The 26,756-nt window shown below is 53.0% G+C and overlaps 1 protein-coding gene across 4 annotated transcripts; it reads left to right on the forward strand.

Moving 5' to 3' along the window:
* The first annotated feature begins 198 nt into the window (after positions 1-198).
* Positions 199-24,620, forward strand: BPIFB4 (BPI fold containing family B member 4). Of its 4 annotated transcripts, none has more exons than XM_036009718.1 (17): positions 199-336; positions 1,729-1,852; positions 2,788-2,859; positions 3,406-3,925; positions 4,847-4,951; positions 5,759-5,902; positions 8,694-8,757; positions 9,225-9,285; positions 10,396-10,487; positions 12,070-12,270; positions 12,940-12,993; positions 15,447-15,617; positions 17,858-17,925; positions 19,688-19,730; positions 21,446-21,509; positions 23,483-23,559; positions 24,244-24,620. In XM_036009718.1, exons 2-17 carry the CDS (start codon positions 1,747-1,749, stop codon positions 24,265-24,267), a joined length of 1,866 nt encoding a protein of 621 aa, XP_035865611.1. In that variant the 5' UTR covers positions 199-336; positions 1,729-1,746; the 3' UTR covers positions 24,268-24,620. The 4 variants fall into 4 exon arrangements, with proteins under 4 accessions (XP_035865611.1, XP_028380801.1, XP_035865612.1 ...); XM_028525000.2 differs by having other exon boundaries at positions 200-336; positions 2,788-2,850; XM_036009719.1 differs by having other exon boundaries at positions 203-336; positions 1,732-1,852.
* The last annotated feature ends 2,136 nt before the right edge of the window (positions 24,621-26,756 follow it).

Consider the following 26,756-nt stretch of genomic DNA (forward strand, 5'->3'; position numbering starts at 1 on the left):
TGGGGGTGTTTCCAGTCCACCTGTCTGGGGGCCCAGCTGGGGCCTCCAGGAACGTGCCTAGACCAGGGGCTGATAAACCCCAGCTCATGTGGCACCATCCGGGGCTGAACACACAGCTCTCGGAATTAGCCGCAAACCGCAAACCCTTGTGGTTTTGGGGCTCAATGCCCAATTTGCAGAGCAAATCTGGATTCTGGTCGCTCATAATTACACGGTGTTTCCCTCTCTGGGTTTGGACTCAGACTCCAGCTAGTATATAAAGGACCTGTGATCAGACTCAGCGGATGGCCCAGTGAATGAGACCTCTCAAGACTGACCTGCAGGGACCGCCCAGGGGTAAGGAGGGGCCCCTTCCCTCTTCAGTGTCCTGGCTGACTGGGAGAGGCTGAGGTCTGGTGCTTGCTGATGCCCCAAACCCTTTCATTAAAAGCCCATCTTTTTAACTGAAGGTGGTAGCGCCTCTTTGAACACAGAACTGTGGGGAGTGGAGTTAGGATAAGGTGAGAAAGACAGAAAAAAATTCTTACACATATCAGTCCTTCATATGCTAGTATAAATGAGTGCCTCCAATACCTTCCTGGGAGCAGATGGGAGCGGGGGAAAAACACTTGCGGGCAGGGAAGAGGGTGTGTAAGTGTAGGGGGCTGAAGCCAGCAATTTCAGGGTGGCCCCGATGGGAGGTGGCGACTCCCTGAGGCTGGTGAAGGGGCAGTCTGGGGTGACAGAGGAGAGAAGTGAGCGGTGGCATGAAGGCAGCAAAACAAAGTTTCCCAGTGGCTGACCAGCTCCTCCCAACATGCAGCTTCAGCCCTCCAATCCCAGCCCCTGATCTCGTAACTTAAGACCCACTTCTTAGCTGTCTGAAATAATAGTCCTGAAACAATACCAATAGATGTTGATTATTGAGTACCTATCATATGCCTGCTACAATATGTTATGATCAGGAAGCAGAGATTCAAAAAGGTGAAGTCTCTTGACTAAGGATTACAGCCACATAGCTCTGATCCAGGCCCCTTACCTTAACCAAATGGTGTAGAACTGTCTCCTGCGAAGAGGCAGAAGAAGGTGCTGGCTGGCTGGCTGGCTGGCTGGCTGGAAGCGTGGAGGGGGGCTATGTGAATGAGTTGGTAAGTGAATGGACTGGTGGAAGAATGAATGGAAGGGTGGAAGGAAGGATGGATGGATGGGTAAATACATGACTGGCTTGTTGGCTGGCTGGATCATGGGTGGATGGAAGGAAAGAGGGATAAATTGGGGGAAATGGGAGGTTGAGTGAGTAGATGGATGGGTGGGTGAATGGATAGGTAAGTGGAAGGATGGATGGGTGGGTGAATGAATGGGTGGGTGGGTGGGTGGGTGAACAAAGGAATAGATGCTGGAGAGATTTCCCCAGAGCTACCAGTTTTGCTGTTTTGGTTAAAAACCCCATGACCTTTCTCCCTGAGGCTTCATTGAAAAATTTCTTCTTGGGAGATAATCAAACACCCATGTTCTGGGACAGTTTAGTTAATTGGTTTGCTTTGTATCTCCAGACTCATTTTGGTTTGAAAAACTCAGAAGGTGGTATCAGAAATTCTGGACGCTGCCCCACTGTGTGACCTGAGGTCCTTTTCCCCAGTCTCTGGGCCTCAGGGTCTTGGTGTGCTTCTTGGAAGGAGGTGCCTAGCTCCCCCTACTGGCCAGGGTAGTGATGGCCAGCTAAGGCCATCTGATGCATTGCCCCCTCAGCAGGAAAGCAGTGCCAGCATGTGGACGGCTTGGTGTGTGGCTGCTCTGTCTGTGACAGCTGTGTGTGGCACCAGCCAAGAGACAAACACTGTCCTCAGGGTTACCAAGGATGTGCTGAGCAATGGTGAGTGCAGCCCTGCAGGGGGTAGGGGTGGCACTGGGCCGGCAGGGCAGTCCCGCCATGTCTGACGTCCCCAAGGACCCCCTTCCTAACTGGCAGCGTCTATAAGAGGTGGATGGGTGGCCTTAGTTTCCCCTTTTCCTTTTGGCTATCATTTCCTGAGCACCTACTATGTGCCAAACACCATGTCGGGAACCTTATGCATGAGGCACGAGAGAGTAGTGATTAAGTGCTTGGGTCCTGGAGTCAGTCCTCCTAGGTAGGGTTCAAATACTGACTGCGTGACCTTGAGTCTGTGACTTGAGTTCTCTGGGCCTCAGTTTTCTCATCTGCAAAGTGGCTGTAATTAAAGTCCTCATCTCAGAGGACAAATATGAAAATTAAGCAGGTTGGCCTTTTGGAAACTTAGCCCAACTCCCAGTGAATGGATAGCTCTCAAAAGTGAGAACTACGATTATTCCTGTCTCGAATCTCCCCGTCCCTGTTCCCATCCAAGGCTATTGTGAGAATAGACAGTGAGATCGTTTCCTGTCTGAGTGCCACAGGCCTCAACTTCTTTACCCATCAAATGGGGACAATAATTCTGGCCTTGACTATTTCCCTGGAATCAGTTGGGATAATGCATGAGAAAGGAGGGCTTTTTTCAGCTGTACACTGTGGAACACTTGCAAGGGTGGGTGGGGAGGAGAATTTATACAGGTTTGGCTGAACGCTGTTGAAATCCAGTTATAGTGGGAGCAGGTCAAAGCCAGCAGCTAATGCGCTCACCAGGATGTCAGGGCCAGGGTGGCCTGGAGGAGTCTTCCGATGAGACCTCGGCACTTTACCTGTGGGGACAGTGGAGCCTGGAGAGCCCACCAGTGCTCCGAGGTGGTGCCTGGGGGCTGGAGGCGGAAGAAAGGGAGGGACCCCCGACCGACACCTGTGCTTCTCCGCAGCCATCTCCAGCACCCTGAAGCAGAGCGATACCCTCCACTCGGCTCTGAGAGAGGTGCCCATGGGTAAAGCTGGTAGTGATGGTGGTGGGCCTCTTCTGGGGGGTCTGCTCGGTGGAGGTGGTGGGGGAGGTGGCCTTCTGGGGGGCCTGCTTGGTGGTGGGGGTGGAGGGGGTGGCGGTGACCTGTTAGGTGGAGGTGGAGGAGGCTTATTGGGTGGCGGTGGTAGCAGTGGTGGGGGGCTGTTGGGTGGCAGTGGTGGAGGGTTGCTGGGTGGTGGTAGCAGTGGTGGGGGGTTGCTGGGTGGTGGTAGCAGTGGTGGGGGGCTGTTGGGTGGCAGTGGTGGAGGGTTGCTGGGTGGTGGTAGCAGTGGTGGGGGGTTGCTGGGTGGTGGTAGTGGTGGTGGGGGGTTGCTGGGTGGTGGTAGCAGTGGTGGTGGGCTGTTGGGTGGTGGTAGCGGTGGTGGTGGGCTGTTGGGTGGTGGTAGCAGTGGTGGGGGGCTGTTGGGTGGCAGTGGTGGGGGGCTGTTGGGTGGCAGTGGTGGTGGTCTCTTGGGTGGTGGTCTTTTGGGTGGTGGCCGACACCATTACAATGACTACAGAAGCGTTGAATTCCCCCGAGGTGTTGGCGGTGTTCCTTACAACGATTTCCATGTCCGAGATGCCCCCCCCAAATATACGAATGGCAAACAGCTTGGCGGTAATTACAAGTATGGTCACATCGAAACCAATGACAACACTGCTCAGCTGGGGGGAAAATACCGGTACGGTGAAATCCTTGAGTCGGATGGAAGCATCAGGGACCTCCGCCGTGGCGACTACCGCAGCGCTGCGAGTGCACCCGGTGGCCAGAGGGGCTTCCCGCAATATAAGTCAGCTAAAGGTGCAGCAACCGTGGGCAGGCTTCACCGGCGAGAGCTGCGGCCAGGAGAGATCCCACCTGGTGTAGCCACTGGGGCCCTGGGCCCAGGTGGTTTGCTGGGCGCTGGTGGCATGCTGGCAAGCGATGGCATCCTGGCAGGACAAGGTGGCCTGCTTGGCGGAGGTGGTCTCCTTGGTGATGGAGGACTTCTCGGAGGAGGAGGCGTCTTGGGTGTGCTCGGCGAGGGCGGCATCCTGAGCACAGTGCAAGGCATCACAGGGTAAGGAGGGGCCGGGATCACCCTATCAAGCCCCCTATGATGAGTCTCCAAACAGGGGAGATCACCCCCAGGCCCGGAGTTAGAGAAGCGGTGGTCTTCAGAACCTTAGACTCTTCAGGCTTGGCCTCGGGACTGGAAGTCCTGAGAGTCTCGAGCTGTATGGCTTTAGGTCTATCATCTAAATAGCCCTGAATTCGAGCCCCGGCTCATTCTTTCCCTCTGGGTCTTATTATCGCCCCCTGCAGAAGGGTCATAGTAATACAGCTTAGGTGGGAAAAGCCCAAGGATTTAAAATCATATGTACTATATATTATAATTTCCACTCTGCCCAGCCTATTCCTCATATTTAATCAAACAAATATATAGAACTCCCTCCATGGCTCGGGCACCGTGTTGGCACTGGACACGCGGCGCCATGGTTAGCTGAGAAAAGACGTCTCTCTGGTCCCTGTGGAGCTTGTAGGCTGGGGCGGTGCCTGGGCACTGAGAAAGAAGCAGGGTAATAATCACATGATTACCACGTGGAGAAATGAGGATGTGTGTTGTGGGGGAGATAGGGGAGGCTTCCTGGAGGAAGAGGACCTTGAGCTGGAAGCTGAGAATGTGTAGGGAGAAACCAGGCAAAGAGGGGCAGGGACACACCAAAGAAATGGCATCTTTAAATTAAAAACAAAAATCAAAGGAAATACATGGAAATGGAAAGAGTGGGTCTCTGGGCAGTGGGAATACAGGTCATGGCATTTTTTTTTTGCTTTTATTCTCTGGGTTTTCAAGTTCTATCCACTAACCTGGGGTCTCTTCAGAGTCGGGAGGATCTGAGCGGGGCACAGAAAGAGGGTGAAGGAAGGTGCTGTCAGGGGAGTGGCACGGCCAGCAGCGGGGGTGACCCCTCTCTCTCGTGTTGCTCTTGGTCCCGTGCAGGCTGCGGATTGTGGAGCTGACCCTCCCTCGGGTGTCTGTCCGGCTCCTGCCCGGCGTGGGCGTCTACCTGAGCCTGTACACTCGCGTGGCCATCAACGGGAAGAGGTGTGTCCCCCCCGGCCATGAAGGGGACCCCAGCACCCTATGTCCCAGCTAGGAGATTCTGGGCAGGTCATTTCCCTTCCCTATACTTCAGCCTTCTTGTCTGTAATTCAAACACTAAGGCCTAATCTGCACCAGCAAGTGTGTGGCCTATACCTCTGGGCCCAGGTCAGCTTTAGGTCCCCGTCAGCAGTGACGGCAGTCTGCTGATGGTTAAGATCTGGAAGGCTGCAGTCAGGTGACAGCCTCGGTGCAAATCCTGACTCTCTTTCAAGCTGTGTGACCTTGGGCCAATCCCCCAACGTCACTGGACCTTAGTGTCTTCCCCTGCAGTGAGCATAATGACATCACCTTTTCCAGGTGGCTGTGGCCACAAGTGAGGGAAGGCAAGCAGATGCCCCCCTGAACGGTGCCTGCCACCTGGCAGGTGCTTATCAGAGGGCCTCAGAGGGTGGACTTCTGCACTGATTTCTCTCCATGGATTGAGGTCATGCCTACAAAGTTAGATCATTGGGTGGTCACCTTGGAAACCAGAATTTATACACAGAGTTCATTTATGGATCCCTATTCCTAGCCTTTGGAGCTCCCACAGATGAGGGGGCAGGGCATAGATCTCTCCACTGGTAACTTGAGAAACCAAGGAAGTCTTCTAGTGTGGCACCCCCAAGAGACACGCAAGGGGCATCATATATACATACCAGCCAGGGGCAGGGGCAGCCAGGATGAGAGGGGTCAGGCTGGCCTGGGTGGCACTGAGCTGTCTGGAGGTGGGTTGACTCCCTGTCCCCTTGGCCTCATGGTCTCCTCCAGCCTCATTGGCTTCCTGGACATCGCCGTGGAGGTGAACATTACAGCCAAGGTCCGGCTGACCATGGACCGCACAGGCTACCCCAGGCTGGTCATTGAGCGATGTGACACCCTCCTGGGGGGCATCAAAGTCAGGCTGCTGCGAGGGTGAGTACCAGCGGCGGCGGAATGCCTTGGGGAGCGGTGGGATGGTCTGTCTTTGCAAACCGTGTGGTTAAGAGCAGGGGTTCTGGAAGCATCCTGCGGTTCAAATCTCAGATCCACTCACTCTTGCTGTGTGACTTGGAGCAACTCTGTGCCCTCTCTGAGCTCCTGTTTCTTCATCTGTGACATGGGGGCAGTTCTTTTGTCTTTGGAACTGAAATAATGAATATAAAACTCAAGTGCAGAATCTGGCACACTGCAAGTTTCTGAAGACACATCTAAGCAGGGGTGTCCAAACTTTTGGCATCTCTGGGCCACACTGGAAGAAGAAGAGTTGTCTTGGTCCACACATTAAATATATATTGAGACACGTAATCACACACACAAAATTTTGTAATGTTTTAAGGACCGTATTTTTTGGACCATAAGATGCACACAGGTGTTAGAGGAGGAAAATAGGAAAAAAATTTTGAAACAAAAAAATGTGGTAAAATATTTAATAACATAAATAACATAATATTTCACCAATGTAAATGTAAACAGAACTCAACAGCAGCATTAACAACCATTATCTCCCAAATTTGGCGGAGGGGGGAGTATGTCTTATAGTCTGAAAAATACGGTAAATTTACGATTTTGTGTTGGGCCGCATTCACAGCCATCGTGGATGCATGTGGCCCACGGGCCGCAGGTTGGACACAGCTGTGGGGTTTGAGTCCATTAGTGCCCAGCTCACGGGGATATTGCCCAGTGGGTGCTCTCCAATGCAAGCTTGGCCAGGGGGTGAGTTTTTGTTTTTTGATTTTCTATCACACCATCCCCACAAAGTGGCCAAGCCCTCTGCTCTGACTGGAGAGGTCCCACGAGTCTGTGAACTAGCCACCACACCACCCCCGGTGATGGTCTCGGGTGAGGGCACCTCAGGGCAGCTCGGAACTGAGCCCCTTTCTCTGCGCTCCCTGGCCCCACGCAGGAGCCCTCTCTGTGGCTTTGCTCCCAGAGGCCTCTGGCCCTCTTCTCCTTCCCCTCTTGCCTTACCAATCTCTTGGCCCAATCATTCCAGCCCTCCTTTTACCTAAACTTTCGGAGCAGGAAAACTCTTTGCACAACTTGAACCAAGAATGTCTGATCCACGCGAGCTTCTCTGAGTCTGCGCCAGCGTGGGCGAAGGCAGAGGAAGCTGGCCCCCGGTATCCGCTGAGGGACGGCAGGGGAGGGAAACACACAGAAACCTCCCAGATTTTTGAATTCACATTTTCACTAGGAAATACAGTTAGCGATACATGATTCAATAATATGAAAAGACACACAGGTGCAGAGTGAAGAGCCTGCCTGCCGTCTGCCGCCTGCTCACCGAGCTCACCGTCCAGTTCCTTCGTACAAACAACGCAAATACAAACACAGATTCCCACCCCCTTCCTTTTCACACAAATGGGCACAGGCTAGAAACACCGTTTTGCACTTCTCTTTTTTGATCTCCTCAATTCCGAACATGGACAGCTTTCTCATTTAACTTTTTTACAGCTGCATAATATTCCACCGCCTGGATGAGCCACTGTGTACTGGCCCGGGCCCTTGTTGATGGACATTGCGGTTTGTCTAACCCTCTGCTCTGACGAGTGTGGGTACAGCGAGTAGCCTTTAGTGGACATTTCACATGTGGACCAATGGGTCTACTGGACAATTTCCCAGGAGAAAACAGTCTGTGCCCTGCATGTATGTGATTAACTTCAAACCATCCCCCCAACACATGCACACACGGGTAAACACGGATGTGCATTCTCACGGGCCTTATCATCCAAGGAAAACTGGAACAAAGGCAAGGCCCCCTGAGGTATGACTCCATTTAAAAAGGAGAACAAAAGCTTGGGGGAAATTATCTAATCAGGATTTCTATCCCAAGGAAATCTTTGCTTTTTCAAACTGTCACAACACTGGACAGTCAGCTGCACCCTGGATGAGGCCATGGGCAGGGCCGTGTTCAGTGGGGTCAAGGGGGCTGACTTTTAAGGTGTCGAGTTGTCGGTGATATTTTGTATTAGGATAGCGATGCTTCCCTCTCCTCACCACAGGGCCTGGGAAAGAAGTTACAAGTCTGTCTGTCCATCCATCCATCTAAGTGTCTTGTCTATGCATCCATAATCTGTCTCCCCCTTAACTAACTGGTTAGAGCTGGGTAATGCACTTAGGACTTGGGCTGGGTCCCTTCTCTGGACCTCAGTTTCCTTGTCTGTAGAATGGGTCACATCTCCCAGTCCTCTCAGCACCAACGACTTGTTTCCTCTTGTGGACCGCCTGAGCACAGATGACTGGCCAGTATTTCTCCTTCCCTCCCTTTCACAAACATTTACTGAGCACCTGCTACGCACCAGACAGTGTGCTAGGCACATGGATAAAGTAATACATTCATTTGCTCTTTGAGAAGATGGCGCGAAGTTGCACCAAGCAGTTTATTAGAAGAGGGGTGGATGAGCAGGAGGGAAGGACATTTGTGGTTAAAAACCAGGAGCATCCCAGCCTGGGCCTAGTCCATGGTAGAGCTCAAGAAGCATTTGTTTTGTTGAATGAGTAAATGAAGGAATGGAGGATGAGTGAATGAATGAATGAATGGATGGATGGATGAATGAAAAGACAGTTTGCCTGAGTAGCCTGTTCCGCTAGGTCCAGGGTGAAGGTGCACTGCCCTTCGAGCTTTCAGAGCAACTTTCCGGCGCTAGCGGGCTCTCACTATTCAGACAGTCCGGGCGTGGACACGCCTGGTGAGCCCCTCCTCGTCCTGCTCCTCTCCCCGCAGGCTTCTCCCCAACCTCGTGGACAACTTAGTGAACCGAGTCCTGGCCAACGTCCTCCCTGACTTGGTAAGAACCTGGCCCGGGATGGGGGGCAAGGAGCACAGACTTCCCCATACCAAGGGGCCATGGTCCAACCTCCATCCCTCCGGGGTAGCCGGTGACCCAGAGGGAGCCAGGGGGCTGGGCCTGTTCTCGGGGTCCCCGGCAGTTCTTGGCGGACCCCGAGGAACATGGAGAGACAGATGAGTGAGAGGATACCAGGAGGTGGAGCCTGAGAATCACACAGGTTTGAGTTCAAGTCCCTGCCTGGGCACTTCCAAGCTGCGTGACAAGTCATAGCACCTCTCTGAGTCTCAGTTTCCCTGTCTGCAAAATGGGGATCAGGAGAGAGCCTTCCCTGTGCGGCTGTGGGGAGAGCAGTGCCCAGCACAGGGCCAGTCCGTCAACATTGGCTATCACCGCGGTAACCGGCGCGTGCCCTCCGCAGCCCTCTGCGCAGGCACCAGGGCCTCATGCTTCCTCTCTCCATGCAGCTCTGCCCCATCGTGGACGTGGTGCTGGGCCTTGTCAACGACCAGCTGGGTCTCGTGGACTGTAAGTTCTTCCTGCTTTGTTTTATTCGGCCAACCTTTACTAGAGCCCAGCCGCAGCAGGCCTGGGGACAGCAGTGCCTGGGAGAAGGACCCGGGGTGGTGGGGGCAGCAGACCTGCCTTCAGACCCGCAGAGGGCTCAGTGACTGCCGCCTTGAGGGAGAGTCTGCCTGGACTTTCCTTTTGTCCCCAAACACCCCTCCACAGAGTCCCAGGGGGAGGAGGCCCCACCCCGACCCAGGGGGCTGCAGCTCTGGACCAGGAGTCGGGAGGCTGGGTTTGAGCCCTGGCTCTGCCCTGGCAGGTGTGTGGACTTGAAGAGACTTGCCCCCATCAGTCATCTCTGAAATGAGGGGGCAGCCTCACCCCATCGAGGAACTGGAAGGGAAGTAGCAGGAGACACTCAGGAGATTGTGCAGGGGCTCAGAACCAGGCCCCAGTGGGACTCCTGGGTGAACGTGGCTGCAGGCCAGCCCGCCCCACATGGCTGCACAGTCTGTGCGGCCACGATTCCAGGGACCGCCTCTCACGTAGATGGCACCCTAGCGGGGCACCCTAGCGGGGCACCCGAGTTGTGCAGGGCACAGCCGCTGCAGCCAGGCAGGCCAGCCACTCCGACTGTGCCCGTTTCTCAGGGGACCAGGCAGTTTGAGCATGGCCTTCCCAGGCAGGCAAAACTCCCTCCCTCTGTGGCCAGAAACAAGGGCAGGCGAGTCCAGGGAGCAGGGCTATTCGCCACCAGCAGTCAGAAAAATGCCAGATCCGATGAAGCACCACGTTGTAGAAACCACAGAGCTTCTGGTTCAGTGCACAGGACTTGACAACTTCCAAAGCTTACTAGTACCCAGGATCTCACTGTGCCCTACGATATAGTCCAAGGAGTTATGTTCAGCCTAATTCACTGACGAGGAGCCTGTAGTTCAGAGAGGTTCAGTGTCTTGCCTGAGGTCATACAGCAAGGAAGAGGCAGAGTTGGGATTTGAACCCAGAACTCTGGCTCTTTCCATGGTTTCCGAAGCTGGAGCCTTGCTGCCGGGACCCCTTGGCGCACAAAGAGGGAAGGTGTCTGGGAGGTTGAGGGGACCTCCCTGTGACCCCCACCTTTGCCTGCAGCTCTGATTCCCCTGGGGATACTGGGAAGTGTCCAGTATACCTTCTCCAGCCTCCCGCTTGTGACCGGGGAATTCCTGGAGCTGGACCTCAACGTGAGTGCCTGGGCTTTGGGGCAACGGGGGCGGCCCTCTCCCTACAGGCAGGGGTGGGAGCGAGAGTCCCCTGAAGCTTAGGCTAAACACCTGGGAAGCGACATTTGAACAGGACCCTTTTATGATTAGATGAGGCCCTTCTAGGATCAGGGTCAAAAAGTCACAATCACAGCCAGCACTTGTTTAGTGCTTACTGTGTACCGAGAACATTTCCAGTCTGACCTCACAGCAACCATGTGAGGTTGGCATGCTTATGGAGGAAACTGAGGCATGGAGAGGTTAAGCCACTTGCCCAAGGTCACAAACCCAATAAATGTGCACCTGGGATCTGAGCCCAAGCAACCCGGCTCCTACCTGCTAGAGCTGCCGCTCAGGGCTTGGGCTTCCCCGAGGAATGAGCCTGGCCAGTGGTGTGCTGGCAAACACTGACATTAGCCGTCATGACGAACAAATCCCGATTTGCAGCATTTGCTGATTTCTGTGGTATAAACGCTCCCACTGCAGCAAGTTTCAGGCTACCAACATGACTCACCGAACGTGGAGTCGGGAAAAGATGCATGCACTTGGCCCCTGTGAGCTGGTGTGAGCTGGTGTGAGCTGGCTCCAGCATACCACCGAACCCGGCCCCTAACTGACATTTGTACTCCCCCTGGGCTGCACGAACTCAGGTGCTTTCCCACTTGCTCCACAGGATATCGAGCGCAGGTGCACACCCACACTCTCATGTACACAGCACACCTGTGCACATGTATACATGCACAGCTAGTATATTCATAAACACTGTGTGCCAGGCTCAGGCTGAGCCTGCAGGTGCCGTGGCGCACAGGGCAAGGTTTCTGACCCGATTGAGCTTGCAGTCTATTGGAGGGCACGGGCCATCTGAGAATCGCTCAAATGTACAAATATAGACCGTGAGCACCAAGAGAGCACCGATAGTCCCAGGCTATCAGAGCCTAAAGCACGAATATGATGTACCCAAGGAGGTCACGGAGGGCTTCCTGAAGGAGGTGACACTTGAGCTGAGACCTGCCAGATGAATGGAACATACAAGAGAAGAGTGTGGGGGAGGGAAGAGTGTGTGGGAGGCACCACAGTGGGTTTGCTCCAGTGGTGGCAGGGACTTACAAGGCCCTGGTGGCCCCGATAAGGCTCTGTAGAGGGGGGTGAGGGGCAGAGTGGCTGAAGATGAGGTGGAGAGGACACTGGGATAGACCTTACGAGGCCTTGTAGGCCATGGAGAAGAGTCTGGTCTCTAGAGAGTAGATTCATGCATGTGTAGGTGCATAAGCGTGCTCACTATGTCAGGGCTAGGGGGGAAGGATCCGTGTCATATGTGTATTTGAAATATATGGCAATATACCATGGCTATAATTATAAGTGGTGCTAAAGTGGGAACTTCAAGAGATCTCATCACAAGTTGAAGAAGATGTCAGGGCCATAAATGAGTCATTCAGACACAGTGGGTTTAATCAAGGAAGGCTGCCTGGGGGCAGATTCAGGGCCTCACCCAGCTTTCAGCCTCCTTTCTCAATTCTTGTGCCTGCACCCCTCCCTCTGACCCCTTCCCTCCCTGCTCCCCCAGACTCTGGTTGGGGAGGCCGGAGGAAGTCTCATAGACTATCCACTGGGGCGTCCAGCCATGGCTCCCCGGAAGATGCCAGAACTGCCCCCCATGGGCGACAACACCAACTCCCAGCTGGCCATTTCTGCCAACTTCCTGGGCTCGGTGCTGGCTCTCCTGCAGAAGCAAGGGGCGCTGGACATAGACATCACCGATGGCATGGTGAGTCTCGGCCCCATCTGGGGGCGGGGCAGGCTGGGCAGCAGCTAGCTTCCCGTTGATCCTGTAGTCCCGTGCATGACCTTGGGGAAACCGCTTTAAAGCGAGAATATGGACAGCCCACCCCTTGACTGATCTCCAATTCATGGCTATGATCGATTATGTAAATGCTTGCCAGCATGGTGTCCAGGAAGATTTTAGGTGATTCGCAGACATGGCATTGAACAACATCAAATCATATGGTGAGAAAGTTTCTCACTATTCAATTTTATTTAAGTTTATTCCAATCCTTTTTAAAAAGTGCAATATATATTCATGTGTATGTATCTCCACATAAGTGTTTAGAGTCCTTCCGCGTGGACTCACTGACGCCCACCTGTTTTAATGAAGAGCTGCACTTTTAGAGCCCAAAGAGTGAGGTCTTGCCTCCTGCCCTCTAAGTCGTGCCTGTGGTAAGCTGAAGTGGCCGGCCTTGTCACTTAACCACGGAACAGCTGCCTGGTCCACGTGGTGGCTGCCGTCGGGCAGTGGGGCCTCCCAAGGGGTCTGTAAGGGGCAGGAGAGGCCCCCACTGGTTGTCGGAGAGCGTGCAGAAGTTAGTCACTGTGTTGGCGACTCCTGTCTGTCCCCATAGCCTCAGGGACTCACATAACTCTTCTTCTTGTCCTGCAGTTTGAACAGCTTCCTCCACTCACCACGTCCACACTGGGGGCCTTGATTCCCAAGGTATGTAAGGCGGCGCATCTCCCCCTCTTCAGCCTCACCCCCCTCCCAGGAGCTGACACTCAGCACTTGGGTGAGGTGCTCTGACCACCCCCTCCCACCTTGGGGGTGCAATGAAAATGGCTTGAAGGCCAGACCCTTATGAGAGAGGGGCCTGGAGGGTTGAGGTGAAAAGACCCTAAGCTCTAGCTGTGGACTGGCCTGCATTGGGGTAATCCTGGCTTGGCTACTTCCTCGCTGCCTTGCTGTGTGTCTTCAGGCAAGCATCTTAACATCTCTGAGCCCTTCTTTCCTCTGTCAAAAAGGGATGCTAACTCCTATTCTGCCAGTTAATCTAGGAGGGTGAAGGGCACAGGGCACACGCGGGTACATGATGACTTTGAGGGAAAAACAACCAGACCTTAGGAGCAGATCGACATGAATTTGCATTTCAGCTCAGCACATCCCCATACCTCAGGCAAATGACTTCTCTCTCTGAGTCTCAGTTTTCTCATCTGGAAAACGGGGCCACAATGTTCACCTCACAAGGGTGGCCGTGGACCTGGGATTTGAATCTAGACACAGAGGAGATATTTGCTAAATGTTCATTATTCTTCTCTTTGTTAGCAATAACAAACTCATTTTTTTTTAAAAGCAAATGCACTCTTGTCAGATTGGCGGCCACACATAGTTGGAACAAAGACCCACTTGGCTCAGCCCTCATCCCAACGCTGGTCCCAGGCCCGTTCCCCTGGACCTGGCAGCAAATAACGTCTGCGTGTTATCGAGGTGTGAAGGATTGCTGTAGTCCGCAGCCATTTGAGACATTCTTCATCTCTTTTTCACCCGTCTTGTCTAGTACTGGGTAGAATTCAAAGCAGTCAGGAAGGAGGCCAAACTCAACAAATAGTCACTATCGCCCTCATGTGGTCAAAAGCTGAATGGCAGAGCACCACGATCTAGTGTTACAAGCAGGGGCCCCTCCCAGGAGGCAGGTGGATCCATCCAACCGGACTTTTATTTATGGAGCCACTTCTTATGAGCCCTGCACTTTACAGTTTATTGATTTTTTTTAAAAAGAATTCTTTCTCTCATTTTGCTCTAATCATGCCCCCACCCACAGGGCCAGAAGGGGGATAACCCATTTTACAGATAGGGAAACAGAGGCTCGGAGAAGTCACACAATGTGACAGCAGCAGAGCTGACATAAGGACTCAGGGATGCAAGCCTTGAAAGGGGGTTGTGTCTGCAGCAGGGAACTCAGGACAGACACTGAGGAATGAGTCCTGGAGCCCCAGGCTGGGGCAAGTCACCAGCGGAGGCTTGACCAGAGCTAACATGGGCATCCCGAGTCTCCCCCAGCTGTGGGGGAGAGGTCGCGGTAGCTTCTCAGCGTCCCTGGGAGGACGGACGGGTGCTGCTAATTCTTGAAAGCTCTGTTTGTCGGGCCGGGGGCAGTGAGGACACAAGGCCCCTCCAGGCAGTATCTTGAGAATCCCTTTGTGTAAAGCCAAGTCACCAAATCGCCGATGTGTTGGGAGCCAGTTTGCCAAAGGTGAACTCACTGAGTGGTTAGTTGGCTGAATTTATTAGATTTGCCAGTAGACCGGGAGGTTGTTCAGAGGACTTTCACCTTGAATGTGTCCAAGGAAACAAATGAAGTCTTCCTAGGGCCAGGGCCCACACTCCTGCATTATATATGGAAAAGTTTTCAGCTTAATGGATTTTTTTTTAAAAGTAACTGGCTGTGTGACTCTATGTTTTTTCTCTTATACTTATGCTCATTTAATATATTTAAGAAAACTGTTCTTTTTTAAAAAAGGTCTTGGTAAATCAGTTATTTAGCAATTATGGAAAACTGGTTGTTTGGTGAGTTGTTCCTTTGCACATTAGATTCTGTAGCAAACTGGCTCAGACCCCTTCCCCTGTGGGTCTCCAGAGAGCCCAGCAAGTCCTGGTCAGGCTGCCTTGCTCCGGGACTTCAGTGTGGGACACCCAGAAATGTGGGCTTTCCCATCCCAGCTGGGGCATCTAAAGAGGCACAGGGCCTGGGCTTCTGAGTGACACAGACCTGGGCGGGACCCAGCTCTCCTGCTGGGCTCGGACAATGTGCTTGGTGTTTCCCTCTGAGCCTCAGTCTTCTCATCTGTAACATGGTGAAAAATACCCATGGAATTGTGATAATTTAATGACATCATGAATGTCCAGGTGACTCCATCTCACTCAGTACCAGGTTTCGAGCATTTTCATGCATCTGGCATTGAGCGAGCTTGTATCTTCGCTGGTGTCGTCACGGTTAATTCTCATAGGAACTCTATGGCAGAGGCTCAGAGAAGGCAGCTCTTTGCTCAGACCCAGCAGCAGGCTGGAGCCTTTACAAGTGTTTTGAGTCAAGTGATGCCCTTGGACCTGTGGTAGCCAGTGTGAGTCCCCGCTACCCAGGGCCCTGCTCAGCCTGGCCTGCTGTCTACCCACAGGTGTTCCAGCAGTACCCTGAGTCCCGCCCACTCACCATCAGGATCCAGGTGCCAAACCCACCTTCAGTGACACTGCAGAAGGACAAAGCGCTGGTGAAGGTGCTTGCCACCGCAGAGGTCATGGTGTCCCAGCCCAATGACGTCGAGACCACAATCTGCCTCATTGATGTGGTGCGTGTCGGGGAGCATGGGTGACCACGTGGTCTCCGGGCGTCCACAGATTCCTTCAGATCTCTGCAGTCCCCACCAGAGTGACTGCTAGCTTGGCTCTGGGGCCAGATGATCTGATTCAAATCCAGTCTTAATCACTGCTGGCTGCGTGAGCTTGGGCAAGTCACTCCCCCTCTCTGGGCTTAATTTTCTCCTCTACCACATGGGTATGGCAGCAGGGCATTAAGATGCTCAGGGCAGTACCTGATATTTCATAAGGGCTCCAAAAGTGTTAGTTATTATTATTTCCATAGGTTTTATATCATAGTGCATGGCAAAGTAGGCTTTGGTCATGCATTCATCAACATGCATTCAGCAATATTTACTGTATACCTACTATGTGTTATGCTCTCTACTAGATACTGGAAGAAGAGAAAACTAGGCAGATGGTACTGGGTCTCCTGTCCCTGGTACCCAGCAGGGGATAGATGCAAATATAATTTCCATGACTATTGCATAGAGAGGGATCACCTTAAAATCACGTTGCTCTCTTTCTTAAGAGGCTCTATCAGCCCTGAATTATAAGCCAATCACCTCACCATGGCCCACAGATCACCCCCTGGTCACCTTTCAGCTCCTCAGTCTTTCTTCTGAAATGCCAGGCACAGTGCTACCCCAGGGCCTTTGCACATGCTGTTCCCTCTGCCTGGAATGCTCTTCCTCTGGATATCTGCATGGCTCATATCCTCATTTTCTCTAGGTCTCTGCTCAGATCTCACCTTCTGACCACCTGTCTGAAATATCCCCACCCTTCCCATCTCTCTCTCTCTCTCTCTCTCTGCCTTCCTTGCTTTACTTTGTACTCCTAACCGACATTGTAAAATGTACTTGTTTGTTGGTGTATTGCTGGGCAGGATGCGAATTGTCTGGATCCCCAGAGCCTGGCATAGGGTCCAGCACATGGGAAGTGCTTAGTAAATACTGTCAAAGGAATGTGTTGCATATGGTGCCATTTCCCCTCCATGGTCAAAGCTTTAGACTCAGACATTTGGGTTCTGCCCCATCTGCTCTGCCTGCCTGGTCTCTTCACCCAGGACTCAAGAGCAAATGAGCCCCCTCTAGTCTGGGAGGGGAGAGCACGCTGAGCCCCAGTGTGGAGGAGGGCCCTCTCCTCGTCAGAGGAGAGATTCAAAGAGCTGATTCTCACCCAGGAGTGGGGATGGCTGCCCTGACTCAGCCCCATGTGACTAGTCCCCGCTGTGTGGAGCTTTCTCCATCAACAGCCCAGATGTTTGCTGATCCGGCCCAGACCTCTGCCATGGCTCCCCAGTGCCCCCGGATGCAGCCTGAGTCCTCTCCAGCCCACCGCCCCTGCCTGGCCTGGCTCCATCCCACTCCAGCTTCCTGGGGTCCTGCCACCTCCTCGATCTCTGTCCATCCAGTGCCAGCCTCTTTCCCGCCCCAGGGTTTGCACATGCCCTTCCCGTGGCCTGACCACGCTCATAGACTCTCCTCCATGTGGCCAAGTCCTGCCTCTCCTCCAGGCTCCATCCAAAAGCTGTTTCCTCATGAGTGGATGGAATAGTTTCTGTGCCCAGTAGGTCTCTGCCATATACACCCAGGCACCCCAATGACCATTATTATTGTTATTACTAATGATGTCACCTGGATTTGTTAGAAGCTTAATTTTTTTATAAGACCAACTTATTTTATATTATTGTTGGGTTGGGGGAGAGACAGGGAAGCAGAGGGATTTTCCTATAACAAAGCTTCTGCTTGGAGAGGGGGATGAGTCTGAACATTTTATCCCTACCATGGAGGGGAAGGCAATATGATTGACAGTGATGATGCCCAATCCCATCCAATAGCTCATCTGAAGCAGGTTTCCTAGGCTACCAGCCACCCCACCCCTTTTGAGATGGCTCTAAGAAGCACAAGCTTCACACCCCTGCCAATCTGGTTTCTCTTCCTGTGACAGCTGTCTCTCTGAGAAGTATTCACTTGCCCTGGCTGTGATTTACTGGTGAATGACAATTGAGGGCAATTCATTACTCCTAACCCCCTCCCCTCCAGAGGGGGGAAATCCACTATAGGGTGACTCAGCTTACAAAGGGAGGTTTGGCCAAAACTCAGGGAACAGCCTGCTCTTCTGCTCAGCGTTAGTGGCGCTCCCAGCCAGAGCCCGCACACAGCGAGCCCTCAGCCGGCCGTGACCAATATATGATGGTGCTGATGTTTCGTTCTCCTTCCCTTGCCTCCAGGACACGGAACTGCTGGCCATGTTTTCCGTGGAGAACGATAAGCTCATGATCGACGCCAAGCTGGACAAGTAAGGGGGTTTGTGACCTCAGGCTCCTGCCCCTCAGAAAGGACACTTAGGTGCTCCGTGTCTGGTGCCAGCCCACGGAGGGGCACCAGGGAGGGCTTAGCAAGCAGTCTCCTGGCGTGGCTTCAGCGCTGGAGGCTGCCAAGGTGAACATGGGCTGTGCCTGCAAGACCCCTGGCATGAGCCTGGCAGGGAGATGAAGCCGTGAGCTTAATAGAAGGAACCTACTGCCAATAGTAACAACATCAGTAATAACAACGAGCCAGTGATGATGCCGTGTAGGCTTCGCACTAGGGACTCATCTGCATTATCTTGTTTAGGCTCACAGTGGCCCTGCGGAGTCAGGGGTGTTATTCTCCCGTTTTAAAAGAGGAGAAAACTGGGGCTCAGAGAGGTGGACTTACTAACTCAGGGCCACACAGTGAGTACACAGAAGGGCTGTGAGCCAGCCCAGGTCTCTCTGACCTAGAGCTGTGTTGAATGGTTACGCGCATGGGCTTTGGAGCCAAGCAGCACCGGTTCAAATCCCAGTGTGACCGCTGACTGGCTGTGTGACACAGGCCAAGAGACCTGGCCTCTCTGAATCTCCATTTTCCCATCTGAAAATGGGGATAATTGTCCCTACCTCACAGGACTCATAATAATAATAACTGTTATTCGCTGGACACTTTCTGTGCACCAAGCATTCAGCTAAGCCCTAACTGTGTCTTTGTTCGTTTAATGTTTGACATCAGCCTATGTAAGTATTATGATTATTCCCATTTCAAGATAAATGAGATGGAATGTAAAAATTTCAGCTCATGCCTATTTCTTAAGTTTTGCTTCTTAAAACAAATATTCACAAGACAACGATGGCAGTTACTCATAGCGTGTTACTGATCGGAGAGCGTGTAAGGAGGTGACGCTGCACCTGAGGCCCGGATGTAAAGGGCCTCAGGAAGAGCTGAGGTTTCCGGCGGTGCAAGCCACACAGGCAACCTTGGAGGGGCAGGAAAGAGCTCGGGTGTTGCGGATGGGGTGGCGGAGGCGGAAGGGGGGATGGGAGTGGAAGTCAGGAAGGAATAAAACATTTGTCTCTCTCCTGCTGGATGCTTCAGTGACTCTGCCCCATGGGCGAGTCTGGTCTGGCTTCTCTTGAGTAGGGTTGTCAGTTTGCGGGTGAGATTCGGGCACAGAGAGACTGAGGTCCTCATAGACCGAGTGCAGAGAGAAACCTTGAACCCAGGCCTCGGGCCTCCCTGCTCAGAACAGCACAGCAGCCAAGAGCACAGGCTGAGAGTGAGTCCTGGGCTCCCCCTCCCGAGCTCTGTGGCCATTGCAAGTTAGCCTGGAGCCTCAGGTTCCTCCCCCAGCATGGCTGAAATTATTAAACAAGATGGTGATGACCGTGCGTGTCATGTGCCAGGCACAGTTCTAAGGGCTTTACTTGAATTACCTCATTTAGGCCTTGTGTCCACCCACACTACAGGGAAGGAAACTGAGGCACAGAGAGGTTAAGTTTTCTGGCCGAAGACACACAGCTAGCAGGTGTGTAGCTACACTTGGAACCCTATGAATGTGGTATATAAAGCCCTGGCAGCATGTCTGGGACATGCTTGGTGCTCAATTCTTGGAGTCCACCATTGTCCTTAACTCCCCCCAGATCAAGAGGGGTCCTCAGGAGGATGCTGGTGGAAGGGCTCCTGATAGCTTAGTGACATGCAAGCCCCTCCCCGTGATTCTCAGGCAACCACTGCTTCTGACGGGCTGTCTGCTTTGTCCGCAGGACCAGCCTCCACCTCAAAACCTCAAATGTGGGCAATTTTGATGTAAGTACCAAGCTCAGGCCCCAGAGTGACATCTTCTGGGAACGGCGTTTCCCGTGAGACCGGCTGGGGCCCAGGGTGGGGGTCGTGAATTCCAAAGCATTGGCATCAGCTCTGTCAGGCCTCCTGTCACAGGTGGGGAAACCGAGGCCCACAAGCAGAGCACAGACTCACTGCTGCCACCCAGCCTAGGGTGCTGCCCCGTTGTAACTGCCGGCCCCGGGGAGGCCGCTTGGTCCAGATCTCTTCACTCCCGGCTGGTGGGCTCAGGACGGGGGCAGCCACGTCCCACGGGGCCCCTTTCTCCCCAGACTAGGAGGCTCTGCTCAGCCACTGACTCCCTTATGAGCATGACAATGCCAGCCCACCCTGCGCCTCTCTTTCCTCATCTGTGAGACAAGCAGGTTTGCGTCCGTTCCTAACCTCCCTTCTAGCCTGCTTTCTGGAACTCCGAGACACTCGTGTTCCAGGGTTCGTCCTATTTCAGCTCTTTGGTTCTTGGGTCCCCCATCTGAATTAAGGCCTCAGAAACACCCCTCTTTAAAAAAATTTTTTTTCCAATGAAACAGATGCTTGCTTCCTAGGACAAGCTTGGGGGATTTCCACATGTGCAGAGAAAGTCAAATACTCACTGGGTCGCCCCCTTTTTAGCTTTTTGAACCCAAAAAACTATAACCCCTGGGGACGGGGTCGCCATCTTCATCTTGCAGACGGGGAGACCGGTGCCCAGAGTGGGCAGTGATGTGCCTCACAACCGGTTTCTGGCAGAGCGGGGGCTAGAACTGGGGTCTCTGGGCCACGAGTGGAAAAAGAAGCTAACGGTGTGAAGTCGGAGAATATTTATGGAGCAACTGTGATTGGCAGCAGGAAAAATTACACTAAAAAAAGCAACAAGCTATTCTCATTTCATCCTCACAAAAAACTGAAGATTTTAGTACAGTTATTAGCCCATTTTCCAAAGAAGGGAGCCCAGCACAGAGAAGTGAAGTGACTTGCCCAATATCACTGGGCTAGGAAGAGGCTGTGCTGAGTTGCAAGTCCCTTGTCCTTGGCTCCTATGGTACCACATGGTCCTGCTCCACGGCAAGTGTTCTACTTGTAGGAACTGAGTCTGGTGTCGGCATCACCCTGTGAAGGAAGGATTATTCACTCCCAGTTTTGGATGTGGGAACCAAGGCTTAGGGAAGCTCAGGGAGATCATGTAGGAAGGGGCTCCAGACCGGGCATTTTACATGAGCGGCCCACAGCCTTCACAGCATCCTTATAAGCTGGGCTTTGTGGGCCCACTTCTCAGATGAGGAAACTGAGAGGTGAGGGAATCTTCTCAGAGGCCCGTGGAGGCTGACCTGGGATGGAAACCCAGCGTACTGGCTGTGGGGTCCAAGGGCTTTTGGTGACGTCATTGTGGTTTCTGAGCAACCCACCACAGACCCCGTGGTCTGTGCCTCCTGGGGAGGAGCTGGCCTTCCCTCAGTCCCTGCCTCCCCATGAACCCTGGATCCGAGGTCGCGCTGCCTGAGGCCTCGGCCTCCCCATCTGTGCAGAGAGCGAGCTGTCTAGCTCAGCGGGTCTGGGGTCACGGAGCTCTGCCTGCCAGCTCCCAGACAGTCCCAGAGCAGCCCTGCACTCCCCTTTCGAGTCACAGGGCAGGGCCCAAGGGTGCCCTTGGCATCCCAGTGACCCGTCGCCGGGGCTGAGTCCTCGTTCCTTCCCTGCAGGTGGGCCTCATGGAGGTGCTGGTGGGGAAGATCTTCGACCTGGCGTTCATGCCCGCGATGAACGGTGAGAGCGGGTGCCTGTGCCCCCCGGGGTGCGTGGCCTGGGCAGCGGGTGGCTGCTGGTTTGCCGGGAATGTGTGCTGTGCACAGCCGTCCCACCTCGATGGTATCCCTGAGAACTCCGGTCCAAGCTTATGTGTTGAAGCCCCTGCACGCAGTGCTGCCACGAGGGCCCGACAGCTTCCGTGCTCGCTGCTTCGGCTTCATTTACATTTTTTTCTGATTTGGCTGATTGTTTTTGTTTTTCTGATTATCTATGTCAAATTCTGGTTGTACATAAACGTTATACGTATGTACATTTTAGGAAGACCAGAGCAGTTTAAAAAAGAAAATCTCACCTCCAGGGTTAATTAACCTCAACCTGTGGATCTTTCCTCCTAAACCCTTCTTTCTTCATTTTCCCCCAATACAGTCCAAGTCACTTTCTCATTTATTTTTGTATGTTTAATTTTAATTGTGGTAAAGTACACATAACATACAATTTACCGTCTTCACCATTTTAAGGTGTATGGTTTAGTATCGTTAAGTGTATTCACATTGTTATGTTCCTGGCTTGTTTTTAATCATGTATTTATTTCTACTTATATGTGGACTACATACAGACATTATTATTATTATTATTGTAAAAAGCTCAATTATTACAGAGAAAGCTAAAGTTGTTCCTACCGATACTCCCAGACTCCTAACGCACGGTCGGCCTCCTAGGCAGCCACACTGTCAGTTAGAGGGTTTTCTTGCCCAGCTTCCTAACAGAAGAGACGGCCCGTGGTTCTGCCCCTGCAGCTGCTTGTGGAGCTGTGGGGCCATCTGGAGGCTGGGCCAGATGCTCCCTCAGCTGGGTAGCCCCATTAGGATTGGAAGCAGCAGTCCCCAAGCCATCCTGCTACTCAGCTCCGACTTCTCTCTCCTGCCGCTGCCGTACCAGCCGGGGTCTATTGGGGAGCTCTTGATGTCAAACAGACCCTTACTCTGGGAACTGTCACAAGAGGAGGTTGAATCTCAATTGCAGGAAAGTGCGTGTCGGTCACAAAGCCCACGCACACTCCCCCAGGAGAGGATGATGTCAGGAGCTGGGCTGGGCTGGGCTGGGCTGGGTGGAGGAAAGAGATGGAGACTCGTCCAGCTGGGTCCCTGGGAAGTTGTGTGACCTTGGCAGTGAGTCCCTCCATCTGGCTATAGTGCAATCCACTGTTTTCAAAAGTGAGAGATTGGATTAGACCCATAATTCCTCAAGTAGGTTCCATGGAGAATTAGTCCCAAAGATGCTCTGAGAAAAGGGTTCCGTGGACAAGTAAGTTTGGAAGATACCGATGGTATTCCTCTGGGGCACATTCCCAATGTCCTTAGCTCCCTGCAAAGTCCCGCTGGAGTCAGAAAGTCTGTCTAACTTCAGATAGTCCAGCTTCGCCCACCTACCCATTTCTGCTTCCCTTCCTCTCTTCCTTCTGTATGACTTCCTTTTTTTCTAGAACACTAACCAGCAGGTCCATGTAGGCTCTGACCATCTACAAGCCAACAGTACACCCCACGGTGGTCTTTGCTGGCCTCACATGCCCCCATCCACGCCTTCATCCATCAAACATCTGCTCTCTCCTCTGCCGCTGGCCCTGGGCTGGGTGATGCTGGGGACGCTGTGCTCACCTGCCAGAGACCCACAGCCTGGTCCAGACAGGCGGCCGGAGCAGAAACAGAGAACCAGCATTGCGTGGTTTCTGTGAAGGAGTTGTTCAGGAGGAGCAGCAGGAGCCCAGAGTAGCTCGGCCTGGGGTGAGAGAGCACCCAAACAGTGTCTCAGGAAGGCTGAGGACTCGGGCGGCAGACAAGGGTGGGGAGGGTGCTCTGGGCAGGAGGCACCTCGAGGACGAAGGCCTGGGGACATAGAAGCGATAACTAGTCTTCTTGCAAACACTGGCGCCTCTCCATAGCCTGGCACGTCTTGGCCTTGCCGGCGGTTTCTGACCATTTTTCCCCCTACAGCTGTGCTGGGCTCCGGTGTCCCTCTCCCGAAAATCCTTAACATCGACTTCAGCAATGCAGACATCGACGTCCTGGAGGTAAGCGGAGATAGAACTAAGGGACGGGTGGGGCAGCAGGGGCCTCTTTTTTCAGAGCGTGGGCTGAGGCAATCAGAAACAAAGCTGTTAAGAAGCCTCAAATGAAGCTTTTCACGTGCACGATCTCATCTAGTTCCCACAACAGATGCCGTTGCTCCATCTTACAGATGGGAATACTGAGGCTCAGAACAGCAAGGGGTTTGCCCCAAGTGGAACTGCGATGTTGTTCATTGGAACAACCTTTATTGAGTACCTACTGTGTGCCAGACAACATGCAAGGGGCTGGGAATACTGCAATGAACAAAATATGCATAATCCTGGCCCTTACAGAGCTCTGCCCGCCAGTGGGGAGATGGGCCTTTGGGTGAACATTCCCGAAGGAATTGCTAATTATAATCATGGCCAGTGCTTTAAAATTCAAATATCAGGGCTTTGTTTCCATCATAAAAACCACACATGCTCAGCATCTGAACTTTGGAAAATACACAAAACATTAAACAAACACGTGTTTATCTTCCTAGACAGGGTGATCCTCAGGCCCCTGGGACCCCAAAGTCCCCGTGGTTCAGGGTTACTCCTTCCCAGAATGTGACTTGCCCAATCCAAAGGCAGGTGACTGTCTGCCCAGGCTGCAGCCAGAAGCCACCCCACCCACTAACTGGGTCCTCTGTTCTGCCCTCCAAGGACATTCTGGTGCTGAGTACCTGAGTGACAGGAGGGAGAGACGCTGATGCCCGCCCTCCCACCCACCCCCACAGAAGAGAGCAGAGCCAGCCCTGGAAAGGCTCACCTGACAGAGCTCCCTGCCCCCCAAGTCCCTTCGGCCCCTACAAAAGGTCCCTTCCCAACCCTCTCAACTTCAACCCACCTGACCCCACTCCAAAAAAGGATCCAGCCATTCACTGCCCTTATTGGCAAAAAATTCCATCCACGGTCAGCCCCCTGCTCATCCCCCTCGCTGGGGGAGGAAGTTCGCCTCGAGGACCCAGGCCTTTCGACTCCACGTTGGACTCCATGCTGAGCACTTTAAGCTTTCAATAAAAGATTTCACCCTCCCTGCAGTCAGAGTGCATCTCCATGAAGGACCCTCTCTCAGGGTCCGGTGTTTGCCTCCATGGCTATGCCGGGGCACGTGGCACGTGGCACGTTGCACGTTGCAGCTGCAGCTGGATAGAGGTCGAGCTTGTTCATGACTGGAAAACGCCAGACACCTCTGAGGCCCCGCAACGGCAGGGTGGGTGGGTGGGTGGGGGCTTTCAACTCAGTTCTCACTGCCGTCCTCAGCACTCAGCCTGGCGGATCCCTCTTGCCTCGGTTTCTCCCACCATGCCTCAGCACATGGGAGAGCCAGGATTCAAAAGCTACAAGTTCAAAGTCATCAAAATTCACAAAATCAGTGGGATTTCTTGTAGCCTCACTCCTGTGTGCCATGATGACAAGGGTCCCCTCTGCTTTCTCAGCTTTCGGTCACCCTCTCCCCGTTTCTCTCTCCACCGTGCTCCCAGCGCCTGCTCCCAGGTCCCAGGGGCGAAGTAAGAGACTGAAAACAGATGGGCGTCAGCCCCATCCTCCCGAGAGAGAACTCTCGTTTGTTGGGCGCTCACCGCCTGCTGAGCCCCGCACCGAGGCTTGGGACTTGATTCCGTTTAACCTCATGAGAGCATGAGGAGGCAGGTCCCAGGATGGTCCTTGTTTTGCACACGGGGAAACCAAGGCACCAAGAAATGCACAACCTGCCCAAGGTCACACAGCAAAGTGACAGAGCTGGGGCTGGAACCAGATGATTTTGCTCCAGGGCCCACGCTCTAACCGCTCACGACATTCCTTCTGTTCATGAGTTTCACGGGGGAAGCCCTTGGCTAAATTTGGCCCCAAAGCGGTTTAGTCCCCAGAGCAAAGAAAGCATCAAGAGTCACACACAGGCGCAGCAGTGCCTCTACAGGAAGAGAGGCGGGCACTTCCACTCACATTTCATTGGCCAAAGTGGTTCACATGACCGTGTCCGACCTCAAGGGGGAAGTGCAATCCTTTCTTATGCCCAGGAAGGGGAGGAAGACCAGGAATGCCGATGAGCATAAGCAATGTCTTCCACGCTCTCAAGTGGAGACTGGACATGCGGCTGAGAGAGACCTAGGCTCCTGTTGCCATGGAGATTCTGCAGAAATACAAGTTGCCCCAAGCCTTCAGGTCCAGCCTGGGGAAGCCCAGATGCTGCAGCAGCTTAGAAAAGGAGCAAGGAGGCTCCCAAATCAATTCTTTTTTTTCTTTTTAAGACTTTATTTATTTATTTTTAGAGAGGGAAGGGAGGAGAAAGAGAGAGAGAGAGAGAGAGAGAAACATCAATGTGCATCAATGTGCAGTTGCTGGGGGCCTGGCCTGCAACCCAGGCATGTGCCCTGACTGGGAATCAAACCTGCAATGCTTTGGTTTGCAGCCTGCTCTCAATCCACTGAGCTACGCCCACCAGGGCTCCAAATCAGTTCTTCATGAGCATGTCCTCGGTTAGAAACAAAGCCCAGTGCCTGTGCACTCAGTGAGGCCTAGCCCCTGGCCACATATTGACTGCTCAAAGTGATGCTCCCCTCTCCTCCCCTCCCCTCAAGGCGCTTGGCAGCCCTGCCTGCCCCACAGGGAGGGAAACAGCCAGTCCCTTCATATTAAAAACAGTCAGACAGCGTTCCCCGCCAGCAGGACAGCTTTGGACTTCACTCAGCTCTTGCACCAGGAGGCCAACAAAGAGTAAGACCCTAGAGTCGGGAGAAGGGGACTCAGATTCCATCTCCGTCACTTGGTTGAGTTGGTGAGGCCCTTAGCCCTCTGAACCTCAACTGCCCCATTTTAAATGGGTAATAAAAAAACTATGATGTAGTATACTGTATTAATATAACAATGCCAATATAATTTGTGGTAAAACAATAGATACAATTTATTATTATTATTACACTCTGAGTATGAGGATATTTAAAAGATCATTTTTTTCCTGAGGTTCTTAGCACTGCAGCTGGTAAAACCCCTTTTCTGCAATTAAGATATTTTTTTTCCGGAGCATCTTTCTAGACACAGTCCCCCTAAAAGCCCCCCGGCATGGGGTGCTGGCACCTGGCAGGTGCTCGAGAACACAGCCTCCCACCCCCTTGCAGATCGTCAAGAGCCTTTTCTATTTTAGAGATGGGGACACTGAGGCCCCAGGAGGCAAA

The sequence above is a fragment of the Phyllostomus discolor genome, chromosome 9 (genome assembly GCF_004126475.2).
Source record: "Phyllostomus discolor isolate MPI-MPIP mPhyDis1 chromosome 9, mPhyDis1.pri.v3, whole genome shotgun sequence".
Taxonomy (NCBI): Eukaryota; Metazoa; Chordata; class Mammalia; order Chiroptera; family Phyllostomidae; genus Phyllostomus; species Phyllostomus discolor.